Raw genomic sequence first — 24,487 nt, forward strand, 5'->3', positions numbered from 1 at the left:
GTCAAGCATGAGTTTGCCGAGCAGAGTGAATTTTTTCTCTTCTGTATGTGTCATTTCATGTATATGGAAAAAAAAAAGGGCATTCTTGTTAAGGAATTTACTGTAATACTTGTAATCCTATTGCCTTTGCTGGGCATGTTTATTTCTAATGGATGTGAACTTCCAGCTCTGTTATTAATGCACAACACTAAACAGAATATATGTTTACATGTATGTATATGTATACACACACGTTATAAAGCATATAAACTCCCTTTTCTCGATCATCTTTCGAAATAAAACTATAAATTATCCCTCACCTCTTCCAAGTGAATCATGTCTGTCAGGCTTTTACTTTCTCCCTTAATCTGCTGAAGTCTAATCCATAAAATCTGGTTGTATTAAATACTCAAATTTTTTAATAACAAAACTACTTTTTTTAATTGAGAGGAAATAGAATCATAGAATATCGCGAGTTGAAAGGGGCCCATAAGGATCCTCTAGTCCAAGTCCCTGTTCCTCGCAGGACTGCCTTTGTAAGACTGTTTTGTAAGACATGTCTCTTAAAGACTGCCATAGGTGGCTTTCAGTGCACAAAGACCCCTTTTATTCCACTTCATTACCAAGCCTTTTGGTCATATGTTCTTCGCTGTCCCATAAACAGTGAAGAAAACTTTGAGAAGAAGGATATTTAGAGACCCTTCAAGAATTTGCTTTCAACCAACTTTATATGAAAGATGCTTAGAAATGAAAGTAGGGGATGATTGTAAAATCCTTTCAGAAAATACAATTTCTATGTTGTTTGGTTTCTTAACTTACTTGTACATATAGTATTTTCCCTTTTGCTTACGTCTTGAGGACGGTGAGATGAACATTGGAGCCCTCAACACAAGAAAGACATGGAGCTGGTGGAGAGAGTGCAGAGGAGGGCCACCAAGATGGTCAGGGGGGTGAGGACAGGCTGAGAGAGTTGGGGTTGTTCAGCCTGGAGAAGAGAAGGCTCCAGGGAGACTTTACAGCACTTTCCAGTACCTAAAGGGGGCATACAGGAAAGATGGGGAAGGATTTTTTATTAGGGAATGTAGTGGTAGTATGGGAAGTAATGGTTTTATACTGACAGAGGGTAGATTTAGATTAGATATTAGGAAGAAATTCTTTACTGTGAGGGTGGTGAGACACTGGAGCAGTTTTCCCAGAGAAGTGGATGCCCCATTCCTGGAGGTGTTCAAGGCCAGGCTGGATGGGGCTTTGAGCAACTTGGTCTAGTGGGAGGTGTCCCTGCCCCTGGCAGGGGGTTGGAACTAGATGATCTCTAAGGTCCCTTCCAACCCAAACCATTCTGTGATTCTATAATTTTGAATTGCAGGTTTCTAGTTTTACAAAATGAGTTCTGGTTTATTCGTGAAGCTAAAGACTCAAATATTGTAGGGAAAAACTATAGGTGTATATGAAAATGACTTGGAAAATCATAGTTAGATAGGATGAAAAAGTCAACAAGAACAGAAAATGATACTACAATGACAGCCTGTGTAAGAGACTTAGTTTATGCACTAGGAGTTGCTCCTACACAGTGCCTCCACGTGAATTTGCCACTTCTGTGTAGAAGAGGGTGGCTTTAGCAGGGCTTTGCTGTCAGGTACAGTGATTTTTTTGTCAGAAAGTCTGAGAAAAAAACTCCTGAAGCTTTGAATACTAGTGTACAGTCCTGACTTGGTTAGAGACCTGAATTCCCATGTTGGGAACGGAGAATTGCTGTCACTGTTTAACAGGAGCTCTTTGGTTTGCCATTTACAAAACTTAGAGTACTCACTGAGTTTTCTCAAGTGGGAATACACAGAAACCACTAAGGAGGTAGGAAGGGGGCCTCCTGCAAGTCCGCATGTGCAAAGGTCTCCAAGAAACGACACTTACATGATGATGCCGACGTTTGAATATGCAAGAGCATGAGGGTATATTGTGTTCTCTGCTCTGTAGAATATTCCCTGAAACTTTTGTCCCTTTGTCGTGTGTTGATTTTAACAGCCTGAAGTTGCTTACATTTAAATTTACAAAATCTGTTGTTCAAGAACGTATTAATTTAGTACTTTTCTGTTGGCTGCTTAGGTAGACTTTTGTGCGAAGATGAAGTATGGCTTTTTCTCAGAGTTCTGAACAAGACCAAGTCCAGCTTTTATAGATCACTTTCAGTTTGCAGTGCAGTTGAAATCTGAAGCTGTTCTGCAGGGTGTGACAGGCCTTGGGTATGTACTCCAGGATGCCAATCACTTACGCAGTTTAGAGCTGTTTTTTTGGCTTACTAGGAGACCAGTGACGTCTGTAACCAGATTCTTAGTCCCAGTCATGTTTTTGTGTTACATTTGTCACCCAGTTTTGTTTGTGTTTCAGAGAAGCCTTCAAAATTACAGTTTCAGCCATAATCCTTCAAATGTGGCTGTCATAGGATTTTTGAACAGTTAAATATTGGAAGGCTGTATTAAGCAACAGTTGGATTTTTACAGAATGAGTTGTTTAAAAGCAGGAAGGCACAAACTGTCTGTATGAGATGTTGAAAGCCCCGCTGTATTTTGCTTCTGGGTGGTCTGGAGCGGTCCGGGAAGAATACACAAGTTTCTTATATCCTGCAGTAACTGCAGTATAGATTAGGCCTTTGAGATAAAACACGCACAGACTTACTTAGATGTGATTTGCACAGTTATTCCAGAACATCTTATTTTGATAAGTTATTAATTTCTTTTGCCTTCTTCACCACCACCACCACCTTGAGAAAAATCTGGACCCTTTGAGGAATGTTTTATAGCCTTTTATTTGATTTTTCACTGTAGATTTCTGAATAGGTCATTCTTATAAAGTATTTTTAGTTGGTTTTGTTGGTTGTTATTGGTAGATTGATGTTACTGTCTCCTTACAAAGGAAGAGAAAAATGGCAGAAATGTCTGAATACTGTTTAGATGCTGATTTCCTTTTTGAGTTTTCTTGCTTTCCTAAAGGAACTGGATTTTAGTAACCTTGAATCAGAGGTGTAGGAGTTGCTTTTTTTCATTGGTGCTTTGTAACCTAGGAGGAAGATTATGACTCTACCTCAATTCAGCCTCAGAAAAGGTTAAAAAAATGGAACAAAAGGAATTAAAACAGAATAGGAGTTTTCTGAGAGAAATTTTGCCTCTGTAACCTTCAGAAAGCACTTTGTACCAAGACTTCTTTTCAGAGCCTTGTCTGCAGCAGTGTTCTGATGTTAATATTTTTTAGCATACTTTCCATGTAGCTTTTGTGATTGAAATCCAAGAAATACAGGGGGGAGAATATTATAAGAGTTACGCTTGTAAGAGCTGGCTGTATAGATGTTGAAATTTATAGGTTTATTTATGGCATCTAGACTGCCTGAGTTAGTAATGAAAACAAAAAAGGAAAAAAACCAGGACACCTTAGAAGTCTTCAACAGCCTGGATCACAGAATCTTCAGTTGAGGCTTCAGCCATTTGGGTTGTAACACTGGCATGTGTATTTAAAAACAAACAAATTCCAAACCATGACAACAAAAAAAGCAAAGCACCCTCTCCTCCCAAGCCACACACAGAGACTCTCTTCCACTCTCCCCCCCAATAAAACAAAACAAACAAAAAACTCCTGTAGCCATAAAAAAAGATCTTTGCAGTGAGCAAAGTCTCAAAGTCTGGCTTTTCAGAATGTGTAAGATTAAAAGTTGTATGCAGACATTTCTGCTGAGTACTGAGGAGGTCATACCTCGCTGTCACCCCTGATGTTGGAAACTGTTGTGAACCAATAACTTAACAGGTGGCTCTGAAGCCATTCTATACAATTATTTTCTTCCTGAATGTGGAAAAGTGAAAACTGTGAAAGCATTGCCCACTATAAACAAAATAAGTGGGCAGAAGTGTAGTCATCTTGCAATGTTTTTCTAAACTGTGTAAAGGTTGACTTTCGTATTTGTGTCTCTCCCACACCTTGTTTATTTTTGCCTCCTCAGTGTACCTGTTTTCACAGAATTTTCCATCATAAATGTTTCTGAGTGCCATTCTGAAGTTGGCTGGCTCTCTAGATACTTTACCCAGGTGTTACCTTTGTGGTAACCAGAAACATATCAGTCTGCCTGGCTCAGACTAAGTTCATGGTTCATCTGTCTAAATCTTCTGAGCTTGTATTTAAATACTAAAGTCTAATTCATTCCATACAACAGCTTTGGGATTTATCTGCTTGGAACTTGAGGGACTACAGGATGGGTTGGACTAAACTTGAACTGCCTCTGGTACTTCCAGGACATTGACAAGGGTTTCTGTTTCAGTTGAAAGAGTGTCAGGATGAAACAGTTTATGCAGCATATTTTCCATGGGTTACTGCTTTGCTAGCAAACATGTGGTCTTTTCAAATGGAAATAGCTGATGTTCCAGCAATGTTCGATTGCATTCTCTGTTTGAAGATTTCACCTGTACATCCTTCATCTGGAAAAATAAACTGCTTTTGTAAAGGTTACAAACCTTGACTAGGGAATACATTTTTTAAAGAAAACTTTTTTGGTTTTGAACAAGATTACACTGTTTACATGTTGTGCTTTCTGATGTCTCTATTGGTATACTTTCTAGTGGAAAAGCAAATTACAAATTTTCTTCCTTCTTTTAGCCAAAGCGTGAATTCCTCCTACTTCCTCCTGTTGTCCTGGCCTATACTACACTATGCCAGACTAAGGCAGATGATAAAAAGGATTTTTGTTACATTAGTGAATTGAGACCTAACATTTGAAAGAACTCTCAAGAACTGCTTATATTTTAATAAGAATTAATGAAACTGCTTTCATGAAGACCTAAGATAGAGTATCAGTTATTATGGGCTAATATCTGAGGGAGTCACTGAAAAATGACTGGTCTTGTTGTTTGACTTTCCTAAACAAGGATTGTTTGGAAGAAAAAAAATCCACTATAAATTATTTACTTGACAGGTGTGTCAAGTAAATAGGCTACTTACAATAGTAATTTTGAATGTTCTGGTCAATGGTGTTTAGCAAGATTATAAAAGAAAATTAGCCTGGTTAGTTTGGGATTTTGGCTTCCGTAAGTTTCCATTAAAAAGGAGGAGGTGCTGTGCTATGCTATGCTTTTTTCAGTGACTTAGTAGGTAAATTAGTAAATTTCTATGGTCTTGTCTTTTGGCTAACTTTTCCACGTAGTGTAAAACCTATTTTTTTATTAAGGAGTAATAGTTAAAAATACATGCATACAATTATTTAATATGACTAATTGTTTTTTTCCTTTTATCTTGCAGCAATGCACCTCTTGCTTTTTCCTCCAAAGTATGTTATATTAAGTTTCGTGAAGCATCGAGTGTTGGTGTGGCCCAGCATCTAACTAACACCGTTTTTATTGACAGAGCTTTGATAGTTGTGCCCTGCGCAGAAGGTTGGTATTTTAGACATTGTTCTGTAATGTTGGTCTTTGTCATGTCTGCTAATTGTTTTAAGCTTTCCATGTAAGAAGGTGGTGCTCTGTTGTTATTTTATTTTATTGCTTTTTGAAAAGTCTTGAAACAAAATTGAAAATTGAATGAAGAAACATGATTATATAGGCTTAATTGAAATTCAGCACTAGAAAAAAGATAGTTGATTTAAATTAGGATAATGCAATTTTCCATAGTTATTACATATTTTGAGAAAAAATGGAAAAGAAGGTAAAATAATTCCGTTCAATATGGTAGGTGTTGGCAAGCTTATTCTCACACAGAGTTCTCACTGAAGTCAATGGAGCACTGTAAAGATTTGGCAATTTCCTGGCACCGATAACATTGCAGTTTGGATCTTAATGTACCACCTTTGGTGTGATGTTTTTTATTTTTTTTAAGATACTGATTATTTTTCTATTTATTTTTTTTGACTGAATCCCGATTTTGTCTTGCAGACGTGCGGTATGTGCATTTGGCTATTTTAGATTGATCTAATCTAAAATATTTAGCATTCATGGTGACAATTACTGTTTGAATATAAATGTTTACCTGCTAGTTTAATAAAATTCAATTTTCTTTTCTTGTTACTGTGGAAAATACTACTTTGTGTGCCATGAAAAGGCTTTGTTATGTATACTGGTATTCCTTTTTGGTTTTAGCTATCTCTTTAAAAATGCAGTGATCTGTAAAGAATGCTTCCAGCGTAAAGTATTTTTAAAACTCTTAATAAAATAAAATGCTTGGTGAATATTAAATTTAGAAGTGTTCCTTTAACTAGCTTTGAGGCCATACTTCTACAGATGTGTTGACTACAGGGTAGTTCTTATTATTAGTGTAATATCTCAAATCTGAATACAGTTACATGAAGCATGTTCTTACAGTAGGAGTATCGCTGGAGTTAAGCAGAGCCCCATTGACTTCACTGGGATCATTGTGGAACTGAGCATCTGTCCATTTGGTTCTTTAGACTGGAAATATTCTAGCTGGTGGGGTAAATCTGACCTCACTTTGAATATGGTAGCTTCTTTTGGCATGAACAGTATTTGGAATGATTGAACCATAAGATGCAGCAAGTCTAGAAATACCTCCTATTAATATAGCTTTTTTAACTGCAAGAGTCGGGTTTTGCTTCAAAAAATACCATTGACTTCTTGGAGTTTGTTAACAGTGGTCCCAGATTACCATTTTTGGGCACATTGGCCACATCATGATCTGGATAGTAAGAGATTAGTGTTGCCGTAGTAATGGTCTGGGATGTTCCTAGCAAATTCTGACAAGTCTCCAAAATTCCATAGACTTTATAAGTACTTTCACTAAAGGATATATTGACCTACAATACAATATACTACCTATTCTTGTAGCCTTCTTGATAGGAGCATATGGCACATATATTTGTCTTTGTGTGGCCTAGATTTTTTGATTGCTTTTATGCCTTGTTTTGGGGGCTTTTTGGTTTTATTTTTGGTACCTGTTCTTAAACCACAAAGAGGATATTGCCAGATCCACATGAAGCTTTGTAGAGGCTAATGGAACCAGAGTCCTTATTATTGAAAATTGCCCCTAAATAGTTGAATACAAATTATTCAGGATCTTAGTTTTACATTTCATTGAAAAGACCTTAACACTGGTTCAGTACTGCCAGAGAGGGAAGAATGCTGCCTAATGAATGAACAACAGTTCCTGGTGTTTTTCTTGTGATGAGATCACTGCCTGACGTGATATGGCAACAGGCAGGTAAAGCTACTTTCCTCTGTCTCTTGATGGTAGACAATGAATGGAAGGAGAATAAAATCAAGTTCTGACAAATCTTGTTCCAACCCCATTTGTAGCTGACTTATTAGGCATTTCTGAGAAAACGTATTACAGAAAAATTGTCACTGTTCAAAATCATTCTGGACCCCACAGAGATTTATGCATAATTAGGTGAACAAACGATTGAGTTGTGAAGTCAGATTTTTTTAATGTCAGAATGCTGTTTACATGTAACTTTCTAACAGAATCACTAATTTTAATTTATAAAGATATGAATTTTTATAGGTTTAACTTTGAGGAAATTATTGTGTGGAGTAAGTATGGCTTTGGAGACCACAACACAAGATTTTTGATTCACTGTGTACCATATGATGCATTGTTAATGGAGTCAGTGGAGTGTATCATGGGCTTTAGAAGTAATGATGGCTGTATTCTACTGGGAGATAAAATTATATCCTTGGCCAACGGTGCCAGTAATAAAACATTTCATGCGCCGAATTGAATGTAGAGGAATGTAATACGTAACTCTGAAAATTTGGTTTTTAAAACCAGAATAAAATCTGAAATTTTGAGTGTATTTAAACAGTGGTAAATCAAAGGAGTATGAGGAGGGAATCACTATACAATGAAAACAGTGTTAATTTTGTGACATTTAATAAACAATTTAACAAAAATGTAATTGTAAATGAAGTAGCATTATTAAGCTGTCAAAATATGACTTTTTTGTATGTGTATTAGTAGGTTTTTCCTTAAACATTATACTTTTGAGAACACAAAGGTTGAAAGATAAACAGATGCCACCCTAATCATTCTAGATTTTATGTCCACATTATCTAGTAGATGGATTTTGACTATTAATTTGGTTTTGTATGTTTTCTCTGTGTGATATTTGTGCATTATTAGATGACTAGACTGGCCAAGGCAGACCTGTTACACTTGCCTGAGTTAGGCATTGTTTGCCATGCCACTAAACCTGCCGCCAAGTGAAACCTTCATGGGGGAAATGAGATCGAAGTCTGGCCTGCTGAAGATGGACGCCCTGTCTCTGTTTTTATTTTATTTTGCTTTCTTTCCTTTGTTTCTTTTACTTTTATTTTTATTTTATTTTGTCCCTTTTTTGTTTTGTTCTGTTAAATCTCTTTCCCTTGTACTTGTGAACTGGTACTTCAGTTCTGTAAAAATGGTGTTTTGTAAAGGGTTCACAGTGTTTCATTTTGAAGTTGACCTGAAGCTGCTTATGAATGGTGGATGGTATACGCAGAATTTAGAATATGATTAATTTTTATGCTGTGAATGATGGATAAATTTGATTTGGAATACATTTAAGCATCTAAATTCAACAGATGAGCACATTGTGTCTGAAGACAGGAATAGTGAAAAATATATCAGTTTTAAGATACATTCTTTCATATGTTATGCTTTATGAGTTTATCTTGAAAAGGAGAGTTGAAACACTTACTTCTGGAGAAATTAACTTTACAAAGTAAAGTCATGATCTTTCTCTGCTATTTTTCCTCTTCTCAGCAGAGTATTTTATTTTAGGTTGCATGGTCTGTTTAAAAGAAAGCTTACTATTTATGTATAATATCAAGAGTTTAAAATAATTCTTTCTGAAATTGAACTTTCCTGAGTATTGAATGTCATGAAATACATGTTTGGTTCTGATGAAACCTTGCTCCAGTGAGGTCAGTGGCAGTAAGATTTCATCGTTTTGTTTTTGTAATTTTCAGAAAAAAAACTGTTTACCACTCATAAGTACAAATGCAGCCTGAAGTTTTGGTTGGAATGTGTTTTGTGAGGCACATTGTCTTTTAACACTGTTATTTGTGGGAAGATTGAATCAGTTCTCTGTGCGTGTGTGTGTGTATGTATGTGTATATTGTACTTTGACATGCTCCAGTGGTGGTTATTTCAAGAAGAGGGGTTTTTTTTTTGAAAAAGAAAAAACAACAACAAGAAAGAAAAAAAAATTTGTCTTTTTGGTCATCTCAGAAGCCTTGGCAGTTCATGCTGGAGTGATTGAGAGGATTCTCATCCCTAAATTATGTTCTTATTAATGTGAAACAGAAGCCCTGAAACAGAAGTGGTGGACCAGGAGGTGGTGTGTCTAGTACTCAGGCATTGCTCTTCCCAGACAGCTGCACTGGGATCGATTGGTTTCACACTGGTGACGCACCAGGCTGTGCGCTGCTGCTGGGAAGAGCTTTGCTTAGTGGCCTCTGTTGGATTTTGCTGTGACAGTTGAGGTAATTGCCAGTAGGTATAATCTCTTTAATTACTGCTGCTAAATCCAATAAGAATCATGAATTGGATCACGCAGAAATTATTTTATATGTAAGTGTACATTTTCCATTGATTTAAAATAGCAGGGAAATAACAATTCCTTTAATTATGTTCAGAGTAGATGTAAACTGTAAGTATTTTTAAAATGAGCAAACTTAATTATTGAAGAAGGCATTCTGGGGGGGAGGATCAACCATGTAGTTTCAGTACAAAGAGTAGGAAATTAATTTCTTCTGAGCACTTGGAGGGGGATAAAAATATTGTAAATAGTACTTGCTTAACACAGATACTTCTGTTCAGCATTTAGCAAGATGGATTCTGGAATGGACTATGTTGACTAGGCCTCTTAAGCACTATGATGATACAAAAAAGTAACAATCATAACTGATATTTAGGACAACTGTATGTTTCCTAAGAAGCATAAGGTGTCTCTAGGCAATGCAGAGCTAATCTACATCTGCTTCCAGATTCCGTTGCAAATTGAAGAATCAATAAATAAATGATCATAGAATCTGTAATTTACTAAACACAAGAGCTTCTAAGAAATCTTTCTAAGGATGTGGTATAGATGTGGCATATTTATTTTGTCTGTTTCCCTAATTAGAAAATAAATATCTTTACATCGTTTCCACTCAATTGTTAAATACCACAAGTTCAAAAAACAAATCAGTTATTCTTAAACTAAAGTGTCGTAATTTATTGTGTCATAACCCACACCTTTTGTTGTATCTTTGTGGGCTTGTATTCCTTTTATAAATAAATTAATGGAGATAAAACTCCAAACCTTAAAGCCTGTAATTGGTGAGGTTATTTGGCCTCACATATTAGTTTGTTTTTAAAAACTGTCTCAAGAACAGGGAAGTAAATTTGCAATGTATTTCACATTTTCTTTCCGCCTTTCCTCCCGCCCCCCACCCCCCAGCAGTTTGTTTTCTATAGAATTGTGTAAAAGTTTGACATGTTCTTAAAAACTGGAGAAGGACCTTTTGAAAAGACAGTATCTTGTATATGCAGGCAAATTTTCAGGGGTCTGTCGGTAGAGATAGACTTTCTCATTCTTGAATAAAATAAATGAGTCTTTGTTTGTGGCATGGAACTGACCAACTAGATTTTGTATTTAAATTAAGACTTTACATTGTTGAAGGACCAAAGTATTCTGGAAATAATGCTGCTAACGTTACAATTGAGATATGCATGTTATTCATTCTTTGAACTGCTATAACGGTACACTTAACCAAAAGTGTTCAGTAGATTCCCTAAGCAACATCTGAGCAAATGAATAATTCCAGTTATTTCAGTAAGATGACCAATATACTTAAGGCTTAGGCTTGTATTTAAATACCTTTCTGAACTTGACTCATTGTCTGTTTAGTTACGTGCCTAACTCGGTTCCTATTTAAAAGGGCTAAATGCCTAAGCATCTCTGAAGTTTTGAAGCGTATATTGAATTGGCTGTATGTGAGCGCATACTTAAATTAGGCATATAGTTATGTACGCTACTGACCAAGGATCTAAATTAGAGTGCAGACGCACAACTTTAGGAGCCATTTCTGCTGTTGGATTTACTTGAGCCATGTCTGTTGATCCTGCAGAAACCTACATGAGTATCCATTAATTGCAAGATGCTAGCTGTTCAGGATAAGGTCTGGTTCATTAATCATTTGAGAACACCTAAGTATTTCAATTTTCAGAAGAACCGGTACATAATTCTATGCCTAATTTGCATGCACAGCTGCTGGAACTATATATTCAAAAGCCTTTTAGTTAGCTACATATTAGGCAGGATGCGCAGCAAAGTACCTGATACTCATGAGCAGTCAGGCAAATCAGGTACACCTCCCATTGCATGCCTGACTTCAAAATGAGATCTGTAAAGAGTGCTGAACATTGTGATGATGACTCAGATTCATGCATGTTTTTTAAAAAGCCCGGGAAATCATTACTGCACAATTAATTCTTAAGTGCTAATAATTTTCCTATTTTTCTCCTTTAGATAGAAAAATCAAGTGGTTTGTTACATGTTAAGGAGCAAGGTGCCTCAAAATTTAACATAAATAAAATAAGTGTAAATAGGAAGCATGAGGAGAAAATGGGTACTGTTATTTTATCTTCTCTATTCCACCCATGCTACATATAAATTAAGTTTCATTTAGATTTGTTTTGTCCTTTGGTCATATCCAACTGTAACCCAGTCCTTGCTGCAGATCTGTAGAACAGGTTTGCAACACTTTTTGTCGTCTTTTTATTTTTTTAAAGTAGTATATTTCCTGTGGGGTCTGTTGGAACTCATATGGCTAAAACTGCACAGTGTTTTGAAACTTACCTCATATTTTGCTTTTTGATAAGAATATTTATATATTAATTTTAAAATCCCAAAGTTAGGGGTTTTATAGTTAAAACATACACAGTTTGAACCAAAGCAGTGAAAGCCGCTGATACAGTATTTGTATATACCTTGACTTTTAAGACAATGTTTAAATAAAAGCATTTACTTTATTAAAGTGAATGGGGTAATACCAAAGGCTCAGTTGGATAGCATATATACAATTATGCCAGTCATCTTGAGTAGATCAGCGATACCTAGTATAATTAGAACATATTTCTGTTGTTTTTCAGTTTAGCGTTTAATGTTTGTATCAGTTTAAATAAATCCCTTTTCATTTAAAATTTAATATGTACATTTCATTGTAATCGTAATGGTTTAACTATTAAATCTTTTAATTTTGAAGATTTTTCTGGGTTCATTTAGCAGTCTAATTGTGACTAACATTGAATGAAACCTGAGTTTAATTCAGATTGATATTACTTGAACTTTTACCATGATGGGGGAATACAATCTGATTGAAATAGTAGGATATACATATTTTGGGAAAGTGTGGCTTACTTAGTGGATCAGTTGTGATTTTCTTCAGTCTCAGTAAATTTCAAGCTGATTTATCAAAGTTTCAGATAAACTGAGGTGACCTAGAATGTGAGACAATACAAATCTGAATTTTTTTCTGCCCTCCCCTCCTCCACCTCCAACTTCACTTGTAGTATGTATTGTGTGGAGTCACGGTAGTTCAGTAGTTTTTATTTTATTTTTATTTATTTTTTACATACGAAGTAGATAGAACCAGAGGATTAAAAAAAAAGCACAAATTTCAGTTAGCACATACTTTGTTTTTTCTTTTTTTTTTTTCTTTTACTGATTTGGTTATTTGCCATTTCTGGGGATTAAACTTTAAAAAATGTTCTTCTTTTCTGTATCTGATGTTCTGTGTGCTATTAGTGATGCAGCCAACACGAACGGTTGTCATGTGTAAAACAACTTTCGATCACCGCGAAAACACCGCCCTGGGAAAGCGTCCATGCTTGATATCGTTTGGTTCATGAACATTAAGTTTCCAGTACAGGTGACCCATAGCTCAAAGTGTTAAATAATTGTATACATTATTCAGTTTTTAAAATAATAATCCATTAATGAGATTGCTAGTCTTTGAAGTTTTGCTCACTTTTGTTTTTCCTAGTAGAACAGGGTAAAAGGAAAAACTTAAGTTCTTATTTGTTTCTTTGTAAGGATCTGGTAGATAGATTCGTTGTTATTTATTACATTTTTAAATGCAAGGGTAATTGTAAAATCATAGAAAGAGTAACATCTGCGTAGTGTTCCAGCTCTGTGTAATGCTTTCATTTGCTTCTTCAGGTAAAATCCCAGATGAAGCTAAAGCCCTTTCTCTGTTGGCGCCTGCTCCTACTATGACAAGCCTGATGCCTGGTGCAGGGTTGCTTCCTATACCTACACCAACACCTTTGACTACAGTAAGTAAAATTCAGTTGCTGTTTGATTTCTGGTTTCCTCTATACTCATTAGCCTTTTCTGTGTTCAGAGAACAAGAACTGTCTGATCCACGGATGTTTTCTTCTTGTGCGCTAGATCAGTGAGGGTTTAGCTGTGGTGCCTCTTTTGAGGATGGGTCACAAGGTATTCATGCACTACCTTTCCTGGCTTTTAATTTCATATTATTATTTAACAAAGTAGTGGGTAAGTACTGATTTTTGTTGTGTCTGTTTTAGTTGTCGTCCTTCTGTAGACCCATTAATTTGGTCCAGTGACAGTGTTATCCAGCTCCTAAAAATTCGTTTAAACATAATAGTTAAGTTAACACTGTTCTTTGGAATATTAAAATGCTGCATTAGGGTGCTTTTACTTGATATCTCTACGACAGGGCTTTTGACAAAAAGCATAGGAGCTGTCTGCTGCTACTTCTGCTCAGTTCCCTTTTGCCTTTGTAAGCCTTTCTTGATATCAGCAGGCTGCTCTGACCTATTCAGGGAGAATTTCGAGTTAAAAAGGAGTACTTTTCTCTTTTGTTACATAAAAAAAAAATGACTTGTGGTTTGTTGAGATTTTCTCACACTTGTTAGAACATTTGTTTGCTGGAAAGGCAGTTGCTTTTTTGGGTGTAGAAAATAAAATTCAGACCAGGAACTCAGCAGACCAATTTAGTAATGGTTTTTCAGTGACTTTTTTTTGGCAGTATTCCCCAGGAGAGATTTCAATTCCCAGTTCTGAAAATGAGAACTGTGTTGTCCTCACTCTTTAGGAAGTGTCTGTGTAGGGAAAGAACTTAGACTTAATATCCTTCTCATTTCATCTGTAATTAATCTTGCCTTATGCGATGTGTTTGTCCAAAAGGTACGTTATCTGTCCCTTTGATGGACTGATATCTATTACAGAACAAATTGTCCCTAGGCACTGCAAATTTCCTTCTTCCCTCCTCTACTCCTAATACTTGTGGCAAAAGAGAAAAGAATATTAGCAGTGTCTGAAGGCGTTTTAGTCAATTTAATTGACTGTAGGCATTACAAATTCAAGCCTATATGTTTTTTGATTGATATACTGCATCCCTGGCCAGAGGTCTTTGGTAAGATGTTAACTGATAGCCCACAGAAAGCCTTAACTATAGAAGGTTATTTATGGGTAGATTTTTATTCTGTAAAAAAAATGCTCACTGGGACCTTAAACTATTGCCTGTATTGGTTAGATTTATTGTTATGGAAATGCACAAGGCAGGCAAGCATTAACAAGTGAAGTATCTCCCACCAGTTCTTGGAAAGCTTATTCTGTTTTTGTGTTTTCCAGCTCGGTGTTTCACTTGGCACTTTGGGGGCTATACCAGCAGCGGCACTGGACCCTAACATTTCGGCCCTAGGAGAAATACCACAACCGCCGATTATGGGGAACGTGGATCCATCCAAAATTGATGAAATCAGAAGAACAGTCTATGTTGGAAACTTGAATTCCCAGGTAGCTTTTTTTTTGTGTAATGGAAATACTAACGGAAGGTGTAAAATTGTAATTTATGAATTCTTATCTTATACGTTAAAGAGTTTTTGTTAGTTGATGACAATAGGAATTCAAACAAAAGAAATATTCTTTTTATTTAATAGTGATATTTTTAATTTTGAATGCTCCTGTGCTAGTCAGATCAGACCAGACTGTGGAGTTCATTCTGGCAGGATACCAGAGAAATTACATTGTAGCTGAATTCAAGAAACTTACTTAGGATTGTGTGTGTTGTTCAAATGTCCAGCTGGGGTCTGTTAGCTGAGCAATGCCTCAGAAGTCGTGAGATCGTGGTAGCTGTCCCCCACAATGGTGTGCAGGTGCTTAAGTACAGTAAAATGGAATGATGTGTCCTAGTGGAATTTGCAAAATTAGCATAAATACCTTCGAGTTCCTATAACAGTAAAGTTAGATCTGTCAGAAGTTTGGTTTTTCAGCAATTGATTGAATTAATTGAAAAACAATTTGGTTTTGAGTTATGGCAATGTAAATATTTTATTTTGTGTTTTTTTGACTGGCAAAGTAGCTACTAGAGTGTAGAAGTGCTATTGATAGCAATAAAATAAAACAAGCTGGAAGCTAGTGGAAAGATAGAAGAAAAACTTGTAATATTGTTTGGATTTTTTTTAGTAATTGATCAAAATTCGCGGTCAATAGTTTGGACAGAGGTATATAAGGAAATTCCATACCGTTTATTTCAAATGAGTTGCCTGAAAAGTGCAAAATCCCATGCAAATGCTTTTTTAACGTAGATATAGGACTTTAGGGCTTGTGGTTGGTGGTTGCACTGTTTTAAAATGTAGTATAATCTTTAGATTTATGAAAGAAAAAATAACTTGTCTTTGTTAAAGTGTACCATTACCAAATTCACGTTGCCTCTATAATATTGGTGACATACCTTTCCAAAATCTGTAGCTCTTAGATTACATGATATATTGGATAAGTGGTTTTCATTATATATTTTACTTCAGCTAAGCTCTTCGACTCTTTCTAGACTACAACAGCAGATCAGCTGCTTGAATTCTTTAAGCAAGTTGGAGAAGTCAAATTTGTGCGAATGGCTGGTGATGAGACGCAACCAACACGATTTGCTTTTGTGGAATTTGCAGACCAAAATTCTGTACCTCGAGCTCTTGCCTTTAATGGAGTTATGTTTGGAGACAGGCCACTAAAGTAAGAAATTAATTAGCTATATGACTATTAAATGGGACATTTCTTTGTATCCTTATACATTTATGACTCTGATGTTCAGGAAACTGCTGTGATGAATACTTTTTCAATGTAAGGACCTATTGTTAGCAAACTGGAACATTTTTATAAACTCCAGTTTCAAAGTTGGGCATAACTTTGTCTGAGAAGAATATGGATGGCATTGAGTGAAATATATTTTATTTAATGTTGAGGTAGTGGAAGCTATAATAGCAAAAGAATCTGCAAAGTCCTTAGTACTAATTAAGTTTTCTTTATTATGTGCGTGTAATTAGTAGGTCTTAACGTAGAAATTTGATCTGAAATAGAGAAGTAGATTCCTAGACTTGTACTAGAAAATATTTTAACATAGAAATACTGTGTCACATTTATTTAGAAGTGGTAAGATTTGAAAGCAATAAAAGACATTTCAGATACTTTGAATAGATGAGTGTTGGGAGAAAGCTGGTGTTTTGCTGAACTTCGAAGTTTTTAGTGGCAGGTGGAAGTTGACGTGTTGTCCTTTCTTAGTTGTTTTTCATTTTCCCTTTTCAAGTGGTTGGAAGTTAAAGGTTTTATTTTTCCTTTATTTAGAATAAATCACTCCAATAATGCAATAGTGAAGCCTCCTGAAATGACACCACAAGCTGCTGCGAAGGAACTGGAAGAAGTGATGAAGAGAGTAAGGGAAGCCCAGTCTTTCATATCTGCTGCTATTGAGCCAGGTAGGTATATTACGTTGACTACCTAACAGACGTATTCTCTGTGTACCTTGGCACACACATTCAAGAGCATTTTCAAACACAGGAAAAGGGTACTTCAAAGGTGAACAATATGTGTTGGGAAAACAAAAAAGAAAATAATGAAAATCGTGTTCATGCAAGAAAGCAGTGGAAGGAAGAGGACTTTTTATTTCATCGTGTCTTATTTTCGGATATATGCTCACTGAATGTTTTCAAAAATAGAAAGTTAATACTAAATTAATACTTAATGTTGGTGCTTTTTAAGTTCAAAGTACTTACAAACCTTTAAAAGAAAATGCTTTGTATTTTGTTTTGTTCTCCTCTAGTGCTCATTAGTGCTGTAGTTTCATGATCAGAGCGAGCTAGGATGGTTCTGAAAACAGTAATATCAAGCTTTCCTTATCTGAAGCATGTTAATTTTGTACCTGTGCTATGCTCTTTTTCATGCTGGCTCAAGACTGTGTGCATCCTCATAGCAAACGGGATCAGAGAATGAATCTGGAATAAAACTTAACATATTGTAAAGGACATTTTTTCATCCAGATTGGTTCCCTGATCCCTGTTAACGTTGAAATGCCAGGTCAAAGAGGGAGGTGTTGGTGAGTTGAGAGGTTAGACAGACGTTTCAGTGCTGATTTATGCTGACTTAAACTGATTGCAAAACCACAGCATAAAAAAATTCTCAATTTGTCAGACTTGCAGTTGAGATCCTCCTTTTTCTTTTCATTGGTGAGATTTTGTCATTCTTACTAAAAAACCCAGACGTTGTCTTATGTAGGTTAGATAGTGTGGGTTCTGGAGGGTTTTTTTGGGGCGGGATGTGGGTGAGTATTTTCTGTTGTTTTTTAGTGTTGGAAGAAAAATAGCTTTAACATTTCCTCACTGTTAAGCAGCAGAATAACAACCTTTTAGAGTCTGAACCAAAATCTGATGAGGTCATTGTGAAGGTTTCTTTTGACTTCCTGGCCTTTGGATCAAACTTCTTATCCTGTCATCTCCATCCCTTCTTCCCACAAAACTGTGTTTGAGGAATAAAACTTCAATATTTGTACAGTGGTTGAAATATCTAAAAGTATAGAAAGTACTAATTATTATTTACGTTTTATGCTTGTTTTCAAAAATATGCCCTCTAAATTTACTCTATTCTTCTCAGGTTATTTAAAAAAAAAAAAGTAATTATATTAAATATATAGACCAAGAGGAGAATATGTTGTGATCTTGTGCATTGTGGCAGCAACATAAATCCCATTCCTAATAGAGCTAGCTGTTTATAATTATCTGGTTTATGTGTACTGCTGCAGGATGGCTGCACTCAACGAGTATATGCAATGACTTTCTTGGATGTTTCTGAAGGATATTTGCAAAGAAGGAAGATGTGCAAAGAGTAGGCCCCTTGCACTATATGTGGTACATTCCACTTGTGCCAGATTGTTAACTGGGATCTTTAAATGTTCTGAGCTTACACTGCAAAGTGGTTTTTTCCTCTCAGAGTCTGGAAAGAGCAGTGAAAGAAAAGGCGGTCGATCTCGTTCCCATTCTCGTTCAGAATCCAGGTCTAGCTCAAAATCCCGATCTAGAAGGAAAAGATCACACTCAAAACACAGGTGGGTATGGTTTTTATTTTGGACTAAGAGATGATACTGTTTTGTTTTTTTTTGTAGCGGTGGTTACTGAGATTTCTTACTGAGTATAAGACAAGTATCCCTGTAGAGAAGATTACTAACTTGCACTGAGCAGATTGAAGTGATCAGGAGCTTTGCCTCTGAATGGATACTCTTTCCCTCTAAATGTTAAATGTTTTAAGGATTACTTTCAGTTATAACACACTAGAAGGCACCTTTTGTTCCATGTAGCATAACCATTTCTATGGTTTCATGGCACATTCTGTGCCAAGTACATAATATAATTTTCTGACCTGTATTTTAAAAAGAAATAGTTACCTGTATTTTGTAGATCGAACATGTAGTTTACTGTTAATGCCCTGAGCAGATAGACTGGATGGTTTTGCTAGTAGAAAGTCCTGATGACCTGAACTTCCAGACATCGAGTTAACAAATGCAGTATTTTTATTTACTGCACTGTAAATGTAAAGCTGTGGGTTTTAAAAGCAGAAGATAAAGGCTTTAAGGGCAGTTTTTCATTCTTCAGATTTTTTTTGCTTTGCTCAATTTGTTTGGTTCTGAAACAGGCTTTGGAATATGGGAGGAAATAAAATTACTAGGTCATCCTTAAAGTATACCCGTTAAGATTTTTTCCAAGAATGAGACTGTCTTGCTATGTGAGACTTCGAAACGCTTCCTGAAATGGTTCAGATTCTTTTAGTGTCAGGAATGTCTTCAGAACATTTACGTAATCGAAAGATATTTGTCTACATTAAGTATCAAAAAAAAAAAAAATAAAATTCAAAAGGTATTTGATGGCTTACACTTTAAAAAGGTGAGTGTTACCAGTACTGCAGCAACAGCTTTGTTGCATCGTTTCATACATCATCTTTTAACAAAGCAACTAGAATTCTTTTACATATGGGAAAGCTAGCTAGAAGGAGTTATCATCAATTATACTACCAAACAAATACAATGTAAGTACGGGCTTCAGTTTTGCAATAGCAAGACACCACAGTACATGAAATCAAAATATTGGGTAACTTTTTAATGCAAGAAAAATCATTTGGTCACTTCTTATTGCATGCTTCTCTGCTGTTTCTCTAACTCAGGACATAACTGGAAAACAGTCTTTGTTTTGTATAACACTGCAGTAATCTCAGTACTATTTTGTATTGACACAAACCAAATTGATTTTTAGAAGATAAACTTGCTTTTTTTTTACTGGTTGAAATCATGCTTTAAATAACCATTGATGTTTGTTTATTTTTTTAATGATTTACCCCTACTCCTGTCAGTTTTGAGAATATGCTGAAAAAGGCTGGTCTGATCTGTTGCGGCAACTCCATCCCCAAGAATAAACTATCCCTGCCACTTCCCTGTTTCACTGTTTTATAAAACACTTGAATAGTTTTCATCTCTATGATAGAAAATTTATTCAAGGTCTTCTTTTGACTCAATTGTAATTAATTTGTCCTGTAGTTAGTCTGTATTTCTGTGGTGATAAGCAGAGCAAATCTGTATGTAAAAAATGATTGCATCTCCTCTCCTCCTGGTATATATTACTGTGTGTGTCTTGAGCTGCAGAAGACAGGTGGAGCTGGTATTTTTTTGTACCTCCCTGTTCTTCAGGATTTACTGAGTAATATACATGGCCTTTCTGTCTTTGGTAAGTTAACCTTCATGGTACCTTAACCTCTCAGGCACAATATCCAATGATACGTTTTTTTGAAACTTAATGTTCAAATTCATCTTTTATTTTTGCTTTCCTAGGGAGTATGATCTTCCAAATATAGGGAGTATTTTGAAAAAAAATATAGTCATCTTTAAAAGTCTTATTTTCATCATCAAATCTGCGACTACACTATCTATGTTTACCAGAAGACTTTAATAGGATTTTTATCACAGTATCTGCACTTTGTTTGGATTCCTTGTTTATCATGTAGTAAATGCTCATTCCTTTCCTTGAGAATTCTTATAATTTAAATCTATGCTAATAAATCCTTTCAACTTGACTAAATGCTGAACCACAGATAGCAGGTTTTTTTTTGTTTTGGTTTGTTTTTTTAAAGTTCATTTAAATTGCAAGGCTGGTGAACAAAGCAAAAGAGACCAGTTAAAGCCATCTTTCTTCGGTGACCAAGACTGCATAAGTGACTGGGCCTGAAAAGAAACAAAATGTAACTGATAATTTTTACAAGCTGCTAGAAATTGGCTATAGTAGATTTTATGCACTGTAATTTACTAGGGACAGCTATCCTAATATGATTGAATTAATATTTTCTGGGATGTTCATGGAAGTTATTAAGAAACACGGGTATTACTTAAATGATGCATTGTTTCAAAGGAGGCATGTGCACCTGGTGAGGCATGAAGTATCCATATTTGCAAAAATGTTGGTAGGCAATATGTTACTGAGGTGTAGCTCTGTATAACTTTATGTAGTGAGACAAGATTTATGGATTTTTTTCCTTTTTTGGTTGACCTAATTTTTATGAAGTTTCAGTATTAAAGTATATTTCTTCTGTCATTGTTCATATAGAAGTAGATCTGGCAACAGGTCACTCTCAAGACACAAGGACAGACGCAGATCCAGAAGTCCCCTGAAAAAACGGTCTAGATCTAGGGAGAGGCGGAAATCAAGAAGTCGCTCTCGTTCTCGGTGAGTTCTGTTCCTAAGAAATGATACTGTTCTTCTTAGCACACGGTACAGAGTTTTCAAAAAAAAAATCTAACAAACTTTTTAGATGATGGTAAAGGGTGGAATCTCTAAATGTTCTAGCCTGTCCCTAGGCTTTGTCTGTAGGAGAAAAGAATAGAAAGTAAATTTTAATGCTGAGTGTACTGGTTTGGGCTGGGATATAGTTAACTTTCTTCATAGTAACTCACATGGTGCCTATGGTGGTTAAACCATCATACCGAGGTACCTAAACTTTAATAGTCTAATCTACATTTATACCAACATGCAAGCTGATTGAAAATAGATAACTTTAATTGCCAGGCTTTAACCAATAGATTAGTAATGTTCTGTGTAGCCTGTGCAACCCACAAAAAAATGGATGTTGCGTGTTCGATCTGTATCTATTGAGAATGTTGGATTCAGGCTGAACTTGATCCCACATTCTGAGAACATGTGTAAAGTTTTTGTGCCTGAGCTTTTATTTTTGCCTTTGGCTACCTCATTGGCCATACACTGCTGTGGGCACATGTGCCTGTGTCTGTTACATGGCATATTTGCATTCCAGGATCTAATACATCTATATTTTACCTAGTCTATTAATTTTTTTATGCCTGATTGTGTAATTATTGAACTATAAAATTCCAACAAGATAATAACCTTATTTTCTGAGGGATGAAGTAGTGAATATCCACAAAACAAAACTGCATGTGAAAGTAGCTTCATGAATAGAAGTCTTGGTACTTCTCTTTTTGTTTCATCTCTGTAATTCCCCTAATTTGTTTAAAGGGAGCTTCATACTTTGGTTGTGCAGTTGACTCTTGTTTTTTGAGGGAAGAAGTTTTGTGGGTAAGAGAACTGCAGATCTGTAGACCTCGATGGAAATAGGACTACGCTACGTAGCTAACTGGGCTTTATTGATGGACTATTTTGATTCTCTGTCATTGATGTTTGGAGCTTCTTGAGATATCTGCTCACCGGAAGGGGGAAGTCCAATGAAATCTCTGTGATGAATTAACTGAAAGGCATTTTGTGGGTCATTGTGAGACTTTGCTATGGCAGGGATTGCATGCTGTTTCTTCTTTATGATCTTACTTTCCTTCTTTGAGACATCTAAAGAAGTATTGGCCAAAACCTGATGGGAACCAAAGTTCTCAAGTCACAGAGCATACAACAGCCTACTATTTATTAGCAGTTGAGAAGAAGATACAGCCAAACACTTCTTCCATTGAAGAAAGGTGGAGGCTGTGCTTAGGGCCTTTCACATGTGAAGGAGTCTCTTTGAGAATCTTTTAAAAATCTTAGAATAGGTACTGATAGCAATAGACACAGCAACTTCTGTCAGTCTGATTCTCTTGGGCGTGTAAAGGTCTGCTAATTAATTTCTCCTCTTGTGCTTTCTCCTGTTTCTCTCTCTGAACAATTGTTCATTTTCATATGTCCTAGAGGCAGGTCTAGGAGTCATGTGTCTTCTCTGCTAGAAAGGAAGGATGGGGTCTCACACTTCCAAAGAATCCTATACCAAAATGTAATCTACCAGCCAGAGTTCTGATCTAATCAGTTTTTGTTTGGCTTGACGACTAGATCATCAGTTGGAATTTTCCTCACTGTTCTTCTTTTTATGAACATATGTTCATAAAAACCTGTTGCAAAGCAGCTGACTTGTTCTGTTATCAATGCTTCTGTTTTTACTGTATTAACAATTTTTCAATAGTTTTCAAATATCTGATGAGCTTACAGATGGTTGAATTGTCTTGATTGAGTTTTGACCTTACATTTGCCTTTTGAGGGAATTTGTTTGGTGAAAGTTTATCCCTGTTTTTTTATTTCTGGTATTAATTGTTGTTGGACTTCCGAACAGTTCCAGGATATCTGTGTGAGAGAACACTGTAAAGGCTTCTGTCAGACAGCTGTCATTGTACATGTCAGGGTGGTTAATCTGCAGTCCACTTTATGTGGACACACTTTTAGTAAAGAGTGGATTTACAGATAGTAGAGTTTGTCTCACTCCTGACACAAAGTGTAGAACATCTGTGTATGTATAATAACACGACTGTGAGCAGACATGTTATCTCAAAGTGTAATAACATCACTCTGAAGATCACAGTTTGATTTGTTTTTGGCCTCCCCTTCTCCAATTTGATTTCCAAATTTTTACTAGCTATATAACCTTTCCCTCATGATGAACAGGGGGGGAATTAAAATATTGAATAGTTACTATTTTTCAACAGAGACGCATACTTTATCTTGAGCAACTAATGTATGCTAAAGAGTTGTGATTTTAATTGGAAAGTTCACAGATGAATTAATGGCTTTGTGTTTGGCTTTTCACAGGGACAAGAAAAGAGACAAAGAAAAGGTCAAGGAAAAAGAAAAGGCCAAAGAAAAGGAGAAAGAGAGAGACAGAGACAAGGAGAAGGAGAGAGACCGAGACAAAGACAGGGAAAGAGAGCGAGATAAAGAGAGAAACAGGGAGAAGGACAGGGAGAGAGATAAAGAGCGAAACAAAGATCGAGAGAGAGTCAGAGACAAAGACAGAGATAGGGACAGGGACAAGGAGAAAGACAAAGATAAGGACAGGGAAAGGGAGAAAGACAGGGAGAAGGAAAAAGACAGGGAAGAGGTAGACCAGAACAAGGAAAAAGAAGATACTGAGAAAGAAGGAGAGAAGGAGAGAGAGAAGATTAAGGACAAGGAGGGTGATAAGGACAAAGGAGGGGACAAAGAGAAGGACAGAGACAAAGAAAAGGAAAAAGATGGGGATAAGGAGAAGGAGCGAGAAAGAGAAAAAGACAGAGATGATAAAAAGAAGAAAGAGAAGAAATCCAGAACACCCCCCAGAAGCTATAGCTCTTCAAGAAGATCTCGTAGCTCCAGCAGGTTTGTTTAGAATCTTTTCATGTTTTTTTTTAACTTGTCAGTTCAGTGAGGCACCACCCTAGTTTTTGTGTATCAATATCACCATGTTTCTTATTAATTAAATTTGTATTATTTTCGTTTTGTAGATTTTCCTATAAAGTAAAATCGATTACAAAGAGCTCTGTATGATGCCTGATACAACATAGATTCTTGTTGGGCTGCTGGTGCTTGCCTTTCACATAATCATATAGTATAGTCCTTGAGGACAGTAAGTAGATGATTTTTGTGCCATTTCTCTGTGGTGGAGCCATCCAAAAGAGGGGGGGAGAGGTTGGTATGCCAGAGGAGTGTGCTGCCATTCAGAGAAACCTCGACAGACAGGAAAAATGGGCTGACAGGCATCTCATGGGGTTGAACAAAGAGAAAGGCCAAGTCCTGCACTGGGGAAGGAGTAAATCCATTGCACCAGCACAGCATGGGGGCTGACTGGCTGGGAGGCTGGCTGGCAGAAAGGGACCTAGGGGTCCTTGCAGCCAAGAAAGCCAGCAGTATGCTGAGCTGTATTAGGCAGAGTGTTGTGAGCCAGTCAGGGAAGGCAATTCTCTCCCTCTTCTCAGCACTGGTGAGG

The 24,487-nt window shown here is 36.3% G+C and overlaps 1 protein-coding gene across 4 annotated transcripts in view; it reads left to right on the forward strand.

Moving 5' to 3' along the window:
- Positions 1-24,487, forward strand: part of SREK1 (splicing regulatory glutamic acid and lysine rich protein 1) — a 34,857-nt gene that overhangs the window by 3,683 nt on the left and 6,687 nt on the right. The window contains exons 2-11 of one of the 4 annotated variants that reach the window (XM_074571079.1): positions 5,254-5,387; positions 8,083-8,220; positions 12,734-12,857; positions 13,148-13,263; positions 14,588-14,752; positions 15,786-15,964; positions 16,574-16,704; positions 18,212-18,326; positions 20,866-20,985; positions 23,335-23,880. In XM_074571079.1, the coding sequence (XP_074427180.1) occupies positions 13,201-13,263; positions 14,588-14,752; positions 15,786-15,964; positions 16,574-16,704; positions 18,212-18,326; positions 20,866-20,985; positions 23,335-23,880 (1,319 nt within the window). In that variant the 5' untranslated portion in view covers positions 5,254-5,387; positions 8,083-8,220; positions 12,734-12,857; positions 13,148-13,200. Of the gene's footprint in view, positions 1-5,253; positions 5,388-8,082; positions 8,221-11,593; positions 12,858-13,147; positions 13,264-14,587; positions 14,753-15,785; positions 15,965-16,573; positions 16,705-18,211; positions 18,327-20,865; positions 20,986-23,334; positions 23,881-24,487 lie in introns of those variants that run through there. The other 3 variants (XM_074571080.1, XM_074571078.1, XM_074571081.1) reach the window with 3 other exon arrangements.

This window comes from Larus michahellis, chromosome Z, assembly GCF_964199755.1.
Source record: "Larus michahellis chromosome Z, bLarMic1.1, whole genome shotgun sequence".
NCBI classification, from domain to species: domain Eukaryota; kingdom Metazoa; phylum Chordata; class Aves; order Charadriiformes; family Laridae; genus Larus; species Larus michahellis.